Source organism: Delphinus delphis, chromosome X (assembly GCF_949987515.2).
Source record: "Delphinus delphis chromosome X, mDelDel1.2, whole genome shotgun sequence".
In the NCBI taxonomy this organism is placed as follows: domain Eukaryota; kingdom Metazoa; phylum Chordata; class Mammalia; order Artiodactyla; family Delphinidae; genus Delphinus; species Delphinus delphis.
Genome location: NC_082704.1, coordinates 14,757,027 through 14,774,498, shown reverse-complemented (window position 1 = coordinate 14,774,498; position 17,472 = coordinate 14,757,027). Strand labels below are relative to the sequence as shown.

General features: G+C 40.3%; 1 protein-coding gene across 1 annotated transcript in view; it reads right to left on the bottom strand.

The window, feature by feature from the left end:
- Positions 1-17,472, bottom strand: part of GPC3 (glypican 3) — a 444,448-nt gene that overhangs the window by 149,508 nt on the left and 277,468 nt on the right. Inside the window, exons 4-5 of the mRNA XM_060001704.1 lie at positions 17,131-17,264; positions 5,676-5,801 (exon numbers count right to left, since the gene is read on the bottom strand). Of these exons, the coding sequence (XP_059857687.1) occupies positions 5,676-5,801; positions 17,131-17,264 (260 nt within the window). The remainder of the gene's footprint in view (positions 1-5,675; positions 5,802-17,130; positions 17,265-17,472) is intronic.

Here is a 17,472-nt window from a genome sequence, read left to right as displayed (position 1 = left end):
TCATTTCTCAGGTGAAATGGAAGGTAAGATTGCGTAGGAGGGAGAGGACGCACCTTCACTGCAATGTGTCCCTGCGGATCTCAGGGAGTTGATTCTCTAATGCCAGGTGCCCCATGTACTCCACTGAGAGTCCCAGAGTCATGCCGAGAAAATACAAAATGGATACTGATCCATAATGAACAAAAGTGGCCATGCAGATCTATCAGCCAGAGGATAACAGCAGTATTGTGGGGCTGACGTTTTGATCCAGGCCCATCGAGCACAGCAACATGATAGAGGAGCAACAAAACCAGCTAGGACTGGATACAGAGGGAACTGAGGCATCGTGCCACAAAGTGTAAGTAGTTGTATATGTGCAACTCATAAACCTCCAAGTCACTAGGGAAGTATAAACTCCTATAGGAGGTATGCGGACTGCAGGAGAGACCAGCTGACTATACACACAGCGCTGAGAGAAAAAGACTCAGGGGAGAAAAAAATGCAAAGGAATATAGACATGAGGCCAGGTGGAGGAGAGGCTAGCATTTAGGTGGTGGTCAAGTATGAGGGGGATGGGAGACCTGAAGGCTGTCCTGTCCTCAAGGTTAAGGGTGAGCCAAGCTGATTCAGAAATGGTGGGAAAAGCCTGATTAGAGCAGTAGTTGCTCAGGGTTAATATAAAGATGGGTGGAAAACTGATGACTGCATAAAGAAAATGTGCTATACCCATGCAATGAAACATTATTTGGCCACAAGAAGAAAAGAAGTGCTGATACATGCTACAATTTGGATGAACCTTAAAAACATTACGTTAAGTGAATGGTTCCATTTATATGAAATATCCAGAATTGGTTAGTTGCCAGGGGCTGGAGGAAGGGGAGAATGGGAAGTGATCACTAATGGGTATAAGGTTTCCTCTGGGGTGATGACAAAGTCTTGGAACAAGATAGAGGTGATGATTGTACAACATAGTGAATGTACTAAATGCCACTGTATTGTATACCTTAAAATGGTTAATTTTATATTATATGACTTTCACCATAATAAAACACACACACACACACACACACACACACACACACACACTAGCATGCACGCCCAATACAAATGGGTAGGAGCCTCTGCTGTGACGGCTCTGAGGGGAGCTCTGCCTGGACTGCTGAGGAAGGCGGCTGGTTGACTTTTTTCCTCTCATTCTTCTCCTTAAGTTGTAAACTCCTCAGCAGGGGCAGGCACTGCGTTCTACCTATCACTGGATGCCCCAAAGGGCCTAGTACATAGTAAGTGCTCAATCTTTGTTGAAGGAACCTGCATTATCAGATGTTAAATGTAGGAAAAAAACAGTATTTTTTTCTAACTAAGGTTTTTGAACATGTATACGTTCAAACAGTTTCTCTCTTATGCTATTTTAAAATAAACTTGATTAAACAATAAAATAGGGCTTACATAGTATCAAACCATCCAGAAGAAGGGTGAAAATTTCAGCCAATTATCCAGATACTTGGCCTAACAGTTCCAAAAAGGTGTTTGAGAATGTATTTGCTAATTTGTTCACTCTTCATACAGGCAAAGCCTACATTTAGCTGTTAAACCCAGTGTTAGCTTACTTCTATGGGCTCCTTTATTTTTCTCTTGGTCTCAGAGATTCTGTAATTGAAATTCACTGTAGTTCTACAAAGGCAAAAGAAGGAGGATTTTCTGCCTTTGGCAATGGTAGGAGATCTTTGCCTGTAGGATACATGGTGACTCTCATGATGGAGTATGCCTCACACAAGCCAAGCTTGCTAATTTGAAGATTTCTCTGTGAAATCCTGGAAGCCAATATTTATCTCCAGCCAAGATGAGGAGGTGGTGGAGGGAGGGGGAGGTGAGAAGGACAAATGATGCTTATGTGGTACTCCCTGAGACTAGATCTGTGAAAACGTTCTTTTCCTGCACAGTTCAATTGATTTTATTCATAAGAGATAAAAATTGAAAGGATGTGAAATATGACCTCATTGAGAGAGACAATGACTTGTTTGACTCTTTAAAAGTTGAAAGATCTGTACGTCCATAGTAGGAGGTTATAAACAGCTATGATAACCCAGCTGACATGGATATTGATCAATATTTTCTTCAACGTCAATATTTTCCTTTTAATCAGCTGTCTCCACTGACAAGTCTTGTTCTCTTTCAAGATCCTTGCTTTTCATAAATTTTCTTGACTAAAAGTAAAATATTTTCAAAGGAACACAAATCCAACCTATAAAAGCAACAAAGTCACAAGCCACTTGACAATACGAATTGGCAACTGTTACTTAAGACTAAATTAAATGAGAAATTAAATGAAAAGCACTGGAAAGAGGATTTAACTATAGATGAGACATGCAGCGCAAAGCTAATCTTCATAAATGGTGCAAACAGAGGGCACACATGTCCTCAGGCTATAGAACTTCATATTATTAAATGTATATTCTTGAGTAATTTGGTAAAAATCTAGTTCGACACTATTCCCTAGTCCCATCGTTGCGTTAGGTCAGTGATTAAAGTACAGGTTAATTATAACCCGAGGTTGCCAACCATGGAAGGGTCACTTCCTGGATTACACTATCCTTATTCTGTCTACCAACACGTTTGATTTCCTTCCTTCCTCCCACCTTCTTTGTCTTCCTTCCTTCTTTTATTCCTGCAGAGTATATATCAACAATAAAAGTTGTTCCGAAAAAATTGTTTTTTCAGAAGTACAAGAGTTTGGAATAATGGCTTTCCTCCATACTATAATATTTATTTTATTTGATCATTTTCAATATCCTAAGATATTAAAAGCTAGCAAATTAAACAAAGAAGTTTAACAGTTATTTTAACGGTGCAGAAGTGCATTTAGTTAACTTTTGGACTCATTTAAAGTTAGCAGGCTTTGGATTCTTCCATTTGATAGAAAAGGACTTTCTTGGTTCCAGGACAACATCCTTCATGAAAGCATACTGAACATGAAGTAGTATATGAGTAAAATTCAATTTTTAAAAATCCCACTAATTCGGGACTTCCCTGGTGGCGCAGTGGTTAAGAATCTGCCTGCCAATGCAGGGGACATGGGTTTGATCCCTGGTCCGGGAAGATCCCACATGTCGTGGAGCAACTAAGCCCGTGCGCCATAACTACTGAGCCTGCACTCTAGAGCCTGCGTGCCACAACTACTGAAGCCCACGTGCCACAATTACTGAAGCTCACATGCCACAACTACTGAAGCCCACGTGCCACAACTACTGAGCCCACGTGCCACAACTACTGAGCCCACGTGCCACAACTACTGAAGCCCGCGCGCCTATAGCCTGTGCTCTGCAACAAGAGAAGCCACGGCAATGAGAAGCCCACGCACCACAACAAAGAGTAGCCCCTGCTCACTGCAACTAGAGAAAGCCCGCGTGCAGCAGTGAAGACCCAGTACAGCCAAACAAAATAAAAAATAAAAAAAAACATAGGGCTGCCTGACAAGAAATTCTTTTGAATTAGCTAAAACTGGATCATCTGATATACCAGAAGACATATCCAGTGGGGTTACAACATTTGCTCTAAACAATCACAACAGTGAGGAAACATATTAGTGCTTGATTCACAGTAGGTACTCAAATATTTGTTAAATGAGTAAATAAATGAATGATTACTTTAGTAAATAAATATAAACCAAAATTTCCATGGTTACAAGATATGCTGCTTAAAACAAATTAGTGTTCAGGGATTGTTCATTTTTCACCATCTTAATATACCAATGGGTAAGCCATTGGGATGGTCTCTCATCAAGTTTATGCAAGAACCACATGTTTGACCTGTAGGCGTTTTCCTTTTTAAATATTATATCATTTATACCTGTTTTAAGGCATCTGCTTTTTATAAAGCCAAATACCAACTGCTTTTCTTTGACAATTTAAATGAATATGTGGTAACAGTTAGGTACATTTCCATGATTCTACTCAGTACCTGATAGAGATTTTAGGGTGATAAAGATACACCATTTCTCCAGAGTAGAGTGGGCTGCATGGGGCCATTAATCCCTCCAGCCTGATTCACATTTGCTACAGAGAAGTCTATCTCCAGGGTGGCATGCAACCTCAGTCTCATTAGCACCTCATTCTCATTGTTCCAGGTCAGTACAAAGCTTAGTTGAGAAACAAGCTGTTTTCAGGCATGTGTTCTACTTTGCATTGGGAAGAGGAGGGGTGGCGGGGGAAGGGAGAAAGAAGAGAAGTAACATGAACTGAGCTTCCATTACCTGCCAGTCTGCTAGGGGCTTTACCTCACCTACTAGGTACAACAACCCTGTGAGATGCCCCTTCCTTACAGAAGAGGACCTTGAGACTTTCTAGGTGAAGTGACTCACCCCAGGCCACACGCAGTCAGTAACAGAACTGAGATGCAAATCCAAGTTCATCTGGCGCCAAAGCCTTCCTCTGTCCATGACATTACACTGCTAATTAATTCCATGATTAATTATCCTGTGTCCGGATATTGGGTTCCACTAAAATGTAAGCTCCTCAAAGCAAGGAACTTGCCTCTCTTGTTCACCCTCATATCCCTAACTCCTACCTTGGTGCCTAACACATAGTACCTCAAACATAAATGTTGAAGGTATGGATGAATGTATAAATCCATAAGGAAATAAAACACATAGACTGCCGGAGCTAGAGGTGCTCTAATCCAACCATCTCGGTTTTTAGATGGGGAAACTAAGGCTCAGAGGGATTAAGTCGCTTGCCCTTGGTTAAAAAACCGGTCAGTGAAAGATTCAGAACTTGCATCCAGGTCTCTTCTGTATTCTCCTCTACAACATGCTACCCCTTGCACAGACATTTTTGAAAGCATGTTCATCAACTCCATATGGTTTCCTAAGCATTCTACCCTCCCGATTTAATTCTTTAATTGTAAGCTATTCCTTACACATGCAAAGCAATGGAGGTTAGGAATACCATTAGCCCACTAGAATGAAAGCTCACTGAGGACAGGAAAATTTGCCTGTTCTTTTCACTTCGACATGACTGGCACTTAGAAAATGCTCAGTAAATATTTGCTGAAGAAATGAATATATATTATTTCCTTTCCAACAATAAGCAAATTCTTCAGAGATGACGAATGTTAGCACAGATTATACTAAGAAACACTCAAATGATTAAACATTTCAGTAAAAATACTGTGAAGTGGTACTCCTCCTTCCCTCCGCTTTCTTCTTTCCTCTATCTTCATCTAGAACACGGGGCACGGGGCGGGGGAGATAATGCTATTTCATAGGATTGATGTAAGGATAAAAAGAGTTAATACAAATAAGCACTTAGCATGGTGCTTAACATGTAGTTAACTCTCAATAAGTAACAGCTATTAGTACAAATATGATTTCTTCAAATCAATCAATCAATCAATAAGGGCCCACATAATGAGAAGATGAAGAAGCCAAAGACACCCCCCCAAAAAAAAGACTTGTTTTATGCTTTACAATTTGTACAATGTTCCTGAATCCACAGTTCTCCATGTGCTTCAAAGTTTGTACGTTCTATGAGGGCTATAAGTTATAGACGGCATCCGCCATGTCAGAGATGTTCATGTGTATGTTTTTTTCTAGAATTTTTCTCATGAAATTAATGGAGAGAAGACATAACTAACATTGAGATGAACATATGATGAGTATTCCTCAAATACTGCTATATTTAACATTAGAAAAAGATTACCTCTCCACGAGTTCTTGTCCATTCCAGCAAAGGGTGTCGTTTTCAGCCACAGGGCTATGGCTGCAGATGTAGCCAGGCAAAGCACTATAGAAGCTGATGAAAGATTTTAACTTCTGAATTAGTTCCCTGAAAGAAAAACAAAACATCTGTGTATAAGATGCAAGTAAACCCAGTATGAGGAAAGTTTAATTTGCTTATCAGCGTGACAGAAAGGCTCTGCCAGGCTGATTAGAGCAATAAATCATTTAAAAAGACATTCTTGGCTACAAGGCCACAATTTAGGGTTTTTTAAATCAGTAAAATGATAGAAAAAAATTTGCCTGCCATATAAGGTGCTGTTCCTATCCGAAGGATGATTTAATTCCACCATCCATTTTTCTAGCACGTTCAGCTTCCATTTTTTGTTCTGATGCTGTTACCCACATTCTCAAAGGTGCTGATTACAAGGCACACTGGAGCACTACATCTATCTTTTGGTTTCTGAGTGTAACTGAGTGCAATGATTGTAATTTACAATGCTATTACCCTAGAGATGGCCCCTTTTCATATAGACTCTGGCTAATAGTTGCAGATCAGAATCGCAGGGTGCTCAGAGCAGTATAAGCTCTGTGAAATTCTCCTGACAATATCGTCAGAGAAACTCACATCTGCTAAAGGAGGAAGGTTTCTTTGTTCTTTGTTTATACATTGTGGTTCCTATGGGGGTGGGGTGGGAGGGTCCTAGTATATTTTATTATATATTTGCTCTAGCTTTCATATTATAAGAGTGTGTGTGTGTGTGTGTGTGTGTGTGTGTGTGAGAGAGAGAGAGAGAGAGAGAGACCAACCGAACGTATTATATATACAAATATGTATAAACACACACCCATAAATACCCAGCAAAACTTTTGGCCTATTATCTTCTTTCAGATGTACATGGACATACAAAATAAGACACTATAGACTGGAAAGAAGTGTTTATGCTTATTAAGAAATATTAAAATATCTATGCAATAGATGTCCAGTAGTAAACAAACCAAAATAAAATACTCTTTATTTTCTAAAGCAAATATTCCTTGTAGAAAGGAAGTTAAAGAGTACTTCATATATATTCAAGTCTATCTGAAGTCTTCACTAAGTTTGTAGAGACTCTCACCAGGGAATTTGCTGGCAGTGGAGTAATTATGCAATATTGTCTCCAGGCTAACAATGGACTGACCTGATATATAGGCCTCTAGAGGAGCCCAGAAATGCCCTCTGGGGGTTGTTCTCAGATCTGGCCAAAAGAGGAAGACTGGTGGAAATAACTGTCTTGCATTTAATGCCATTTTCCATTTTATTACCATAAAACAATTCATTTCAACTAATAATTTAGAGAAAGAGAGAGAGAGTGCGCTTATGACACTCAGCACATCTTCACAAAGGCTCGGGTCACAGTAAAGCCAGGGTGATGTACAGAACAACTCGAGAAGGGTTATTGAGACATATATAACTCCTGATACCCCAACAGTTACTTCCTGCTATGCTCAAACCCTCTCACAGCCTCTACTGCTGGTTGCTGAGCTCCGTCAATCTCCAAAGTGAAGAGGCTCAGTATAGGGCTCTGAAGATAAAAGTCAACACTCTAGTTTCTCAGAGGAAAAAGATGGGTTCAATTAATGCTAATAGGGGAGATGCTCTGTTTTACAAGGCAATAATACGGTTCCCAAGAGTGGAAACTGAAAGACTAAATCCTGAGTAATTCCCCTCATTCCATGAGGAAATGGAATACAGCCATTAGTCTATGGGAAGTGATGGCCCTCCCTTTAATGAAAGTTTCCCTTAGGCCTCCTCCTACCTTGAAACTCTGTCTCACTAACATAGCACATAGCAAGAAAAACTGAACCTCATAGCAAAGCCTTCCAATTTGACTTCCCTAGAAGTTAAAACAAACAAACAAACATAACACTCTGAACTTCTTCCAGCCTCCCAACTCTTGCAGTTTTTTCCTTGGCTGATCATAAAGATCACTGACAAACTGGAGAAGATTCAGAGAGGGTCTATCTAAATGTCGAGGGGACAAAGGGCTGCAATAAACCTAAGACCTCCAACTTTAGTATGAAGGGATATTACTTGGTGGGGTCAAAATAAAAGTCTAAGAAAGCCACAAAGACTGTGAATAATGTCTAGGTCATCAAATTCTAGAACTCGGGGAATCTCTCTGAAACTTGAACAAGGTAACTTGGAGAAATAACAGACCATCCTGTATCACAGAGTACGCATTACCTCCATAGGACATACAGGATGGGCCTAGGGAGAGATAGTGTTTTTAAAACTTGCTTCTGAATTAGTTATTTTGAATTTAGAACACAGTTTCATTTAGGAAATATGATATAGTGATGGCTGGATTCTCAGAACAGCCCCTTAAAACCCATTGGGAGTAGTAGCTAAGAGCACTGATTTTGGAGTCTGACCCCCGTGAGTTTCAAATGCCAGTTACTCTCTAACTTACTTAGCAGTAAAATCTTACTAGACAGATTCTAAACTTCTCTGAGGCTTAGTTTCTTTATCTGTAAAATGAAGCAAATGATAGGCTGTTGGGATGATTAAATGAGACAATGCATATAAAGTGTTTAGCATAGTACCTGGCACAGAGTAATACCTCCACAGTGTTAGCCATTTGGCAATTTATTTTCATTATTATGAGCCTCTAGAATATAAATATAGTATATATATGAAATATATATTATATTCCAGATAAATTTATGTATGCAAGATAATTAAGTTGTTTTCAAGTTCCAGATAACTTTACATGTGCAAGATAAATAATACTTCATATTTTAAGGTGGCTATTAAAAAGTACAACCATGTTTTCTCCCTAAATATTTTTCCTGTTATTCTTTTTCAAAAATTAGCTAGCTATTGGGCTGGGTAAATCACTGGACTAATCTGGTAAAGCATTTTAGATGGTCTTTGCGTGGTAGGAAAGGGGTGGTGGCCCTCACAAGGATTTGTGTCTAAGAAGCCGAAATTGAGTATCAAATGTGGAAGACCACGCCAAGATGAAGTCGAGTTTAAAAAGGTAGGTTAATCATCAGGGAGAGGCAAATCAAAACCACAGTAAGATACCACTTCAAGATGACTATAATAAAAAAGACAACAAGTGCTGGGAAGGGTGGGGAGAAATTGGAACTCCCACATATTGCTGGTGGGAATGTAAAACAGCACAACCACTGTGGAAAATAGTTTGGTGGTTCTTCACAAAGTTAAGCATAGAGTTACCACATGACCCAGCAATTCCACTACTAGGTATATAGCCAAAATAATTAAAAACAAGTACTCAAATGAGTACATGTACACGCATGCTCGTAGCAGTACTATTAACAATAGCCAAAAGGCGGAACAAGACAGATAGGTAAACAAACACATATTCCATACAATGGAATATTCTTCTTCTTCTTTTTTTTTTTTTGTGGTACGCGGGCCTCTCACTGTCGTGGCCTCTCCCGTTGCGGAGCACAGGCTCCGGACGTGCAGGCTCAGCGGCCATGGTCCACGGGCCTAGCCGCTCCAAGGCGTGTGGGATCATCGTGGACCGGGGCACAAACCCGTGTCCCTGCATCGGCAGGCGGACTCTCAACCACTGCGCCACCAGGGAAGCCCTATTATTCTGTCTTAAGAAAAGTATTCCTGCGTGCTGCAACATGGGTGAACCTTGAAAACATTATGCTAAGTGAAAGAAACCAATCATGAAGGATCACATATTATATGATTCCATTTATGTGAAATGTCCAGAACAGGCAAATTTAGGGAGGCATAAAGTAGATTTGTGGTTGCTTTGGGCTGGGGGGGGATGACGGTTGGGGAATGATAGCTAAAAGGTGTGGGATTTCTTCTTGAGGTGATAAAAATGTTCTAAAATTGACTGTGGTGATGGTTGCACAACTCTGTGAATATAATAAAAACAGCTGAATTATATACTTTAAATGGATGAATTGTATGGTGTGTGGATTATATCTCAATAAAGCTGTTATTGAGATTTACCTCCAAAAAAGGGTAGAGAAGAGGTGAAATATGTCTCAGAGAAAGAGAGTCTTTGTCTACGAGAGAGATACTCCTTGGAATAGTGGAAAGAGACGATCAGGAGAGCTGGGAAAGAGCCAGGTTTGGATGGACATGAAACAACGGCCCGGGTGAAGGGTGAGAAAAGAAATTTATAAGGGCCACAACTTCAGCCCAGCAAGAGCTGCAAACAGTGGTTAAAATCTATTTCTTCCTTCATCTTATAAAATGAAGTCTGCTTTTTTCTCATCATAAAAGAAATATATGGTCACTATTGAGAATTTATAAACTACAGAAAAGTAGAAGGGGGAACAAAACCTTATTTATAGTGCTACCAGCCAGATAATCACACTTAATATTTGGATATGTTTCCTTCTAGACGCTCCTCTCCAGTAAAGTTTTATGTTTATTTCTCTAAAACCTATTCTTCTTGATAGGCTTGTTCACTGAGTTCTTTTTGGTTCTCAGTGTATATTATTACCATTAGAACCCACCTAGAATCCCAGGTAGATTTGATTAGAAAAGAACATCAAGGGCTTCCCTGGTGGCGCAGTGGTTGAGAGTCTGCCTGCCGATGCAGGGGACACGGGTTCGTGCCCCGGTCCGGGAAGATTCCACATGCCACAGAGCGGCTGGGCCCGTGAGCCATGGCCGCTGAGCCTGCGCGTCCGGAGCCTGTGCTCCACGACGGGAGAGGCCACAGCAGTGAGAGGCCCGCATACCGAAAAAAAAAAGAAAAAAAAAAAGAAAAAAAAAGAAAAGAACATCAAAATAATGAAATAAATACTGGTTCTCAAGTAATTCCCAGGACCTGTGAGATGAGGCAGTAGCCACTTCTGTGACAACGAGGAGCAGGGCTCCAGCACATTTAGCAAACTGGCCAATACTTCTGAGTCCCCAAATACAGTGTTACGGTGCAGGCCATTCCTTCACGCAAAGGCTTCTAAATACCGTGAGAAAACAAATTTTGGTTTCCAAAGAAACTTTGATTTTTGAAAGGAAAGCCAGACATCCTATTTTTCAGGGTAGAAGACTTTCTAAACTGTTGGAGAGTTAATGAGCTTTTCAAAAGAGGGCGACAACAGGTAATAATGTCCTCTGACATCACAGCCCTGCAAGCAGCAGAGTGTGACAGGAGTAGTTTACTGCCTACTGGGTTTACTGCGCCTGTCTTATTTCTTCTCTTCTTTGTCACTCCTTCCTAAACTTGTTCTGGCATGGGAATTAAGTGTATTTTATTTTTACCTTTTCTTAAATAAAGCTTTCTATCCCCCTGCTTATAATTTTAAAAGGAGGTGAGTTGAATATATTTCTATTTATCTCTTTGAAGAAAGATACCTGAAACTAAATTAAGTGACATATTAATTACCCATGTATGACTCAGTCCAGATTTCTTTTCTTTGTGCTAGTAACCCATGACAGACAACAAAAGAATCTCCACCCATGAACTAAGGCAGTCTGCTCAACTGAATTGTCTCTGAAAAAAAAAAGGATAAAAGTTTGGACAACTAGTTGCCCAGGATGGGAAAACAATTTGATTGAAGGGAATGTTCTTTGATTCGAATTCCACTTTATTCTAATCATACATGCCAAACATACCATTTGACATATAAATAGTGAACCCTACAGCTCTCACTTGGGACAAACCCAATGCTCGCTCACAGCAGTCTACTCAGGAAAAAGAGTCTATCCAATGTGTTAAATGTGGAACTAAAGGACAGGGCCCCTTTGCGTGCACGAGCCATTTTGAAATATTGCAGCTAGGCGCACGTGATCTTCCCTGGGGGGGCTCCCACCATCCTCAAGAGAAGCGTCCCCTTCTTGGGTTGTGGCCGAGGGGATTCCCTTTGCTTTCTTGCAATGATTTGCTTGGGCAGGCATCAAAGCAGCACTAATTGGAAACCACTGCAAGTAAAAAGCAGCCTTTCATCCCCAGCTGCAGATCCTGAACTTTTCTCCTTTATCATTAAGGATCTTACTTTTCTTAATATAAAATAACATGAGCTCATTATTTTTTTAAAAAATTAAAAACACAGAAAAGCCCATAAACTGTTTATCCTTAGAATGATGCAGAATCATACTTATTTCTGCTGCAGAGAACCTTTCATGGTCTGACTCCAAGCTATAATTTTCTACATTCCAGAGACTAGCCCATACTTTTTCTCATACTGTTCCCTTTGCCTGGAATACCCTCGTTTCCCTCCTCCATCTGTTGAATTTCTACTCTTCCTTCAAGACCCAGCTCAAGAGTTACCTTTTCGCAAGAGAGCTGCTAACCTTCCCATCTATGACGCTGCCACTCTTCTGTACATAGCTCTGTTTTGGCACTCACCCCTCAATGCATCAAAACTATTTGTGTGTCTGTCCCCCTAACTAGGTTAGCAGCTTCTCGTAGTCCTCAGAGCCTAATCCTTACACCAGCATAGATGGTGTTCACAAAAGCTGAAAGAAGTAGAGTCCTATGCAGGGCAGAATGACTTGCACCAGAGCTGAAACTCGACGATTCACTCAGGACATACTTTGTTGTGTTCAGAGGGTGGAAGGCAGCAGTCTGAGAGGGAGTGGGAGTAAGCATTGATTCTGGACCAGGGAGCTGAGATCAGCTTTTGTTCTTTTCTTTCTAGGTCATTTACTAGTGTCACCTAATCCACTGCCCCTTTAGACCAAGTCAGAGAGGAAAGGGAGGAGGGGGAGTGCGGGACAGGGAAGGCTGGAATACGTAGATGTACTTTCACAAGGGTGGAGGGACTGTGTGACATTCTCACAGGTTAGCATCTGGGCCAGAAGCTCGGTGTGTAGATGCTGAATGGACTGTATTCAACTACAGATTTTGTGTTTGGAAAAGGGAAAGATATTGCTCATGTCATAAAATACCAAACTTTATGGGCGATATGCAAATGACAAGGTACACATTATCATAGGGGAAGTGGTGAAAGAGACATTCAATAGGGCAAAGGAGGGAAAGCCTGACATCTGAGAGGAGCTGAAAATATTAGAGTTGGAAAGGCCTGTGAAAATGTCATTTCTTTTATTCTGATTGTACTACTTATGCATCTTGTCCTACCCTCACTGTTTTAAATCTGAGGACAGATATTTTCAATATTTGTATCCAAAAGGAATGCTGAGTCCCATACTTAGGCCACCAGTTGAGTATCAAATCGCCTTTAAATTGAACTAAGCTATTTCTAAGATTAGTTGTGTGTTGCAAACTACCCAGTTGGGGGCAGACAAAACAAACGGATGACTTCTGAATGCTACCAAAGGAATCCTGCGTTTCTTTGTGTGTTTTTATTTTAATAAGGCAACGGGGCTTTTCAACTCATAATCAGGTTCAGCTTGCTCACAACCTCCACAGACTGAATGCTACAATAGGGCTCCTTTCTAATTATCATATTCTTAACCACGGAGGATGGAGCTGGAGCATGGGTGTGAGGGATGCTGGAGGTACATATATTCTTTTGGACTGTGAAATCCTGTGCAGAACATACTGAGAAATGTATAGAGGTTCTAACACTCTGCCACATCAGATTGCAGGGGGGCAGTGCATTTAGCAAGAGATCATCTTAATCCCCTATTCTCCACTCTCCCTAAGAGGGTTTACAATGCTATTTGACAGAGTTAAATGAAATCAGACACTCTCCTGTTGTTTTATTTTCTTATTCTGCCAGAGAATTCAGAAGGAAGGGCTCCATCTCAGTTTTGCGTCAGTGTGCAAAAAAGATGAGAAACACCATGGGGTGGGCTCACGTTCCCAACCCCCAAAGGAGCCCTGCCTGCCTATCACTTACTTAAGTCTACGGGCTTTTGCAATTTTTCTTACTATCCTTTCTTCTCCTTGGGGGTTAGCAACAAATTCAAAAACGAATCTAAACAAAGTGTCAAATCTGGGTGCTTAGCCAAAAACTCATTTACCGATTTTTTCTTTCCCTGGAGGAATCAACATCCACAGAGCCCTCCCTGGTAAGGCGAAAGGGAATAGGTCCCATAGAGCCCAAGATAGAAGCCATGGCAGCAGGACCTTAATAAACGAACGTCCTATCTACTTATCAATGTGTCTAGGTTGACAGGGTGATCTCAAAATGCGACTGGAATACTGTGTTTATTTTGAAAAAGCTTTGCATGTGATTCTGTTACAAATTAATATACCACATCCTCAGTGAAGCCTCCACTATACCTGGGCAGAGGTTCTCTCCGTCCCTGTAGGCTGCCTCTTTGCACTTACAAAACTGTTTTGAAATGATCGCTGTTTAAGTCTACTTCCACATTAGACTGATTTGGAGGGCAGAGACTGTGTTTTGATTTCCAGTGCACAGTATACATTATGGCACATAATAGGTGTTTCCCAAATTTCTGCTGAGTTGAACAATATATAATATATATAATAATGCTATATATAAAAACATTTTATTAATATTATACTATAAATGTAATATAAATATAATAATATATAAAACCTTGTATTACTTATAATTTCTATTTTACTTTATATATTATTTATAAATAATTAATCTATAATATTATATAAATTCCTCACTTCAGTGCAATATGCAAGAGGTTTCCACTAGTTAAAGGTCAATAAGTGAGGTTAATTCCTCAGGTGGTTTGGGCAAAGAGTGAAAGCAATGGAGAGCAATGGACAAAGGACAGACAGGGGCTAAAGAGGGCCTGGAGAAATGGCCTAATTTTGTCTTCCCAGAAAGACAAAAAATTTCCCAAAGGACCCCTATGGTATATGGAAATGGTTCTCAGAGTATTTTGGTGCCAGGACCCCTGTGGTGGTTTTAAATATGTCCAGGGACTTCCCTGGCAGTCCAATGGTTAAGACTCTGTGCTTCTACTGCACGGGGCCCAGGTTCGATCCTTGTTTGGGGAACTAAGATCCCACATGCCATGTGGCACGGCCAAAAGATAAATAAATAAATAAATAAATATAAATAAGTAAATAAAAATAAATTAAAAAGTCAACAAACTCTGATACTGCTCCTTTCAAGAGGTGGAGCTTAATTTCCCTCCCCTTGAATGTGGACTAGAACTGGTGACTTGCTTCTAGCAAATCGAATATGTCAGAAGTGACAGTATTGTCACTTCCAAGACTAGGTCGTGAAAGACATCTCAGCTTTCTCCTTGCTCTCTTCCCTGGCTCACTTATTCTGGGGAAGCCAGCAGCCATGTTGTGAGGACACTCAGAAGGTCCGTGTGGTGAGAAACTGAGGCCTCCTTCAAACAACCAACCAGCACTAACTTGCTCCATGTGTAAATGAGCTACCGTGGAAGTGGCCCCTCCGGCCTCAGTCAACACTCAACGGACTGCAGCTCCAGGTAACACCTTGACCAAAATTTCTTTGAGACTGAGGACCACCCAGCTAAGCCGCTCCCAAATTCCTGACAGAAACTGTGAGATAATAAATGTTTGCTGTTTTAAATAACTATGTTTTGTAGTAACTTGTTATATAGCACTAGATAACCAACACAACCCAAAGGGTCCCCCCCACCCCTGGCCGTACCATTCGGCATGCAGGATGGAACCCACGCCCCCTACAGTGGAAGCGTGGATTCTTAATCACTGGGCTGCCAGGGAAGTCCCTTTTCTTTCTCTCTTTCTTTTTTTTCTTTTCCAAAGGGTTCTTAAAAATTACTAAGGACCCCAAAGAGCTTTTGTTTACATGATGTATACTTATTGATGTCTACTGTTTTAGAAATTAAAACTCAGGAAAAAAAATTTTCAATTTATTATTAGTTTTAAACTAACAGTAATGAGTCTTTATATGTTAGCATAAATTACATTTTTATGAAAAAAGTGAGAAAAGCGGTAATGCTTCTGCATTTTTGCATACTGCCTGTCTTAATAGGAGTCAGCTAAATTCTCCCATTGGCTTCTGCATTTAATGTGTTGCCATATTTTATTTTGGTTGAAGCGTATGAATAAAAGCCAGCTTCACATAGATATGTAGTTAGTAAAAGGAGGATCTTACAGACCCTCTGAAAGGGTTTTTCTGGGACTCCCTGAGTTCTCAAATCACACTTCAAAACTGCTGCTACAGGGAAACTAGAAATTTATTAGGTTGGAAGTCACCAAAAGAAAATGTTACTTCCTGAAATGCTTCTTTGGAGGACTATCTCCCAAGTGCCCTTGCTGCCCTCTCTCTAAACTGTGCCATATATGCCTAAGAGTTACCGTTTCAAACTCTCCTGTGGTAAATGGACATGAAAGGAATAATTTAGCCCAAATATGAGACCATTACTTATTCCATCTCTTAATTTTCCATCTCTAGGCCAATCTCTCCCAATCCTCTCAAAGTCATCGTGAGGCAGAACTCATGTCTAGCTATTCTTAAGCCAGTGGCAGGGTTGGCTACCTGTGCAGTCCTTTTGGGGAAATCAATTCTCCCAGGTTTGTGTTGAGCTTCCCAATCCAATTTCCACCCCTTATTTGTAACCATGAAACTAGAAGAGGGAAGGAGGGAATCTGGATAAGGGGAGGAGGAATGAAGAGTATCGTAACAAACTTTAATTTGGTCTCTTGACTGCTATCTTAAGGAATAGAAACCAAATCCTTCATTTTATCATTCATAAAAGAGTGTGTACTACTTTATTTTAAATAGATAACTAACAAGGACCTACTGTATAGCACAGGGAACTTGGCTCAATATTCTTTAATAACCTGAATGGGAAAAGAATTTGAAAAAGAATGGATACCTGTATGGGTATAACTGAATCACTTTGCTGTACCCCAGTAACTAACACATCATTGTTAATCAACTATACTCCAATATAAAATTTAAAAAAAAATTTTTTTTTTTTTTTTTTGCGGGCCTCTCACTGTTGTGGCCTCTCCCGTTGCGGAGCACAGGCTCCAGACGCGCAGGCTCAGTGGCCATGGCTCACGGGTCCAGCCGCTCCGCGGCATGTGGGATCTTCCCGGACCGGAGCACGAACCCGTGTCCCCTGCATCGGCAGGCGGACTCTCAACCACTGCGCCACCAGGGAAGCCCCCCCAAAAAAAATTTTTTAAAGAGTGTGTACAGTGTGAAGTGTGTGTGTATACACATGAGAGTGTCTTGCCAGTTTCTCTTTGGTGAACTCACCCCTGACTCACTGTTTTTGGAAAGCCACAAACCAAGCCACGGAATTGTGAGACCAGATCATAAACAGAAAAGGTTTTGTTTAATCAACAAAGATCTTGAATAGAGAAGTCTATTCCACCCTGTGTTGCTGTACTGGATATTTACATATGGTAAATTTACATTTAAATATGGCTTGGATATAATACAATATCTTTTTTCTTTAACATTAACAGATGATAGATTCAATTCATCAAACACTCTACTCAGAAGAACTAAATAACATGTATTTAAGAAGCTTCCCTCCAATGGCTGTTGACCTTAAAACACAATTGCTAATTGTATGCTGAAGTAGAGAAAAAAAAATCTCTCACCTTCTTCGGCTGGATAAGGTTTCTTCATGTTCTACATGAGCAACTTTTAATACCTTCTTGTCAATAAACAAATCTTCAGGATAATAAGCAGATCTATACTGACGTTGTTGAGAATGGGCACATAACTTGCCAATCTGAAAAAAGAAATGCAATATAATTATATGATACTTTCACAGACATGATAGTAGAAACAAACTCTGAAACGCACTTCAATTTCTTCCCCAATTTCTTTTTAAAGAGCAGAACGAAGCTATTACTGGAGTCAAAAAAGGTGATAATGCTTTTAAGGCAAAGAACCATCTGTGGAAAAGAAGGCTGAAGACTGTGGTAGGGGGCACTTTG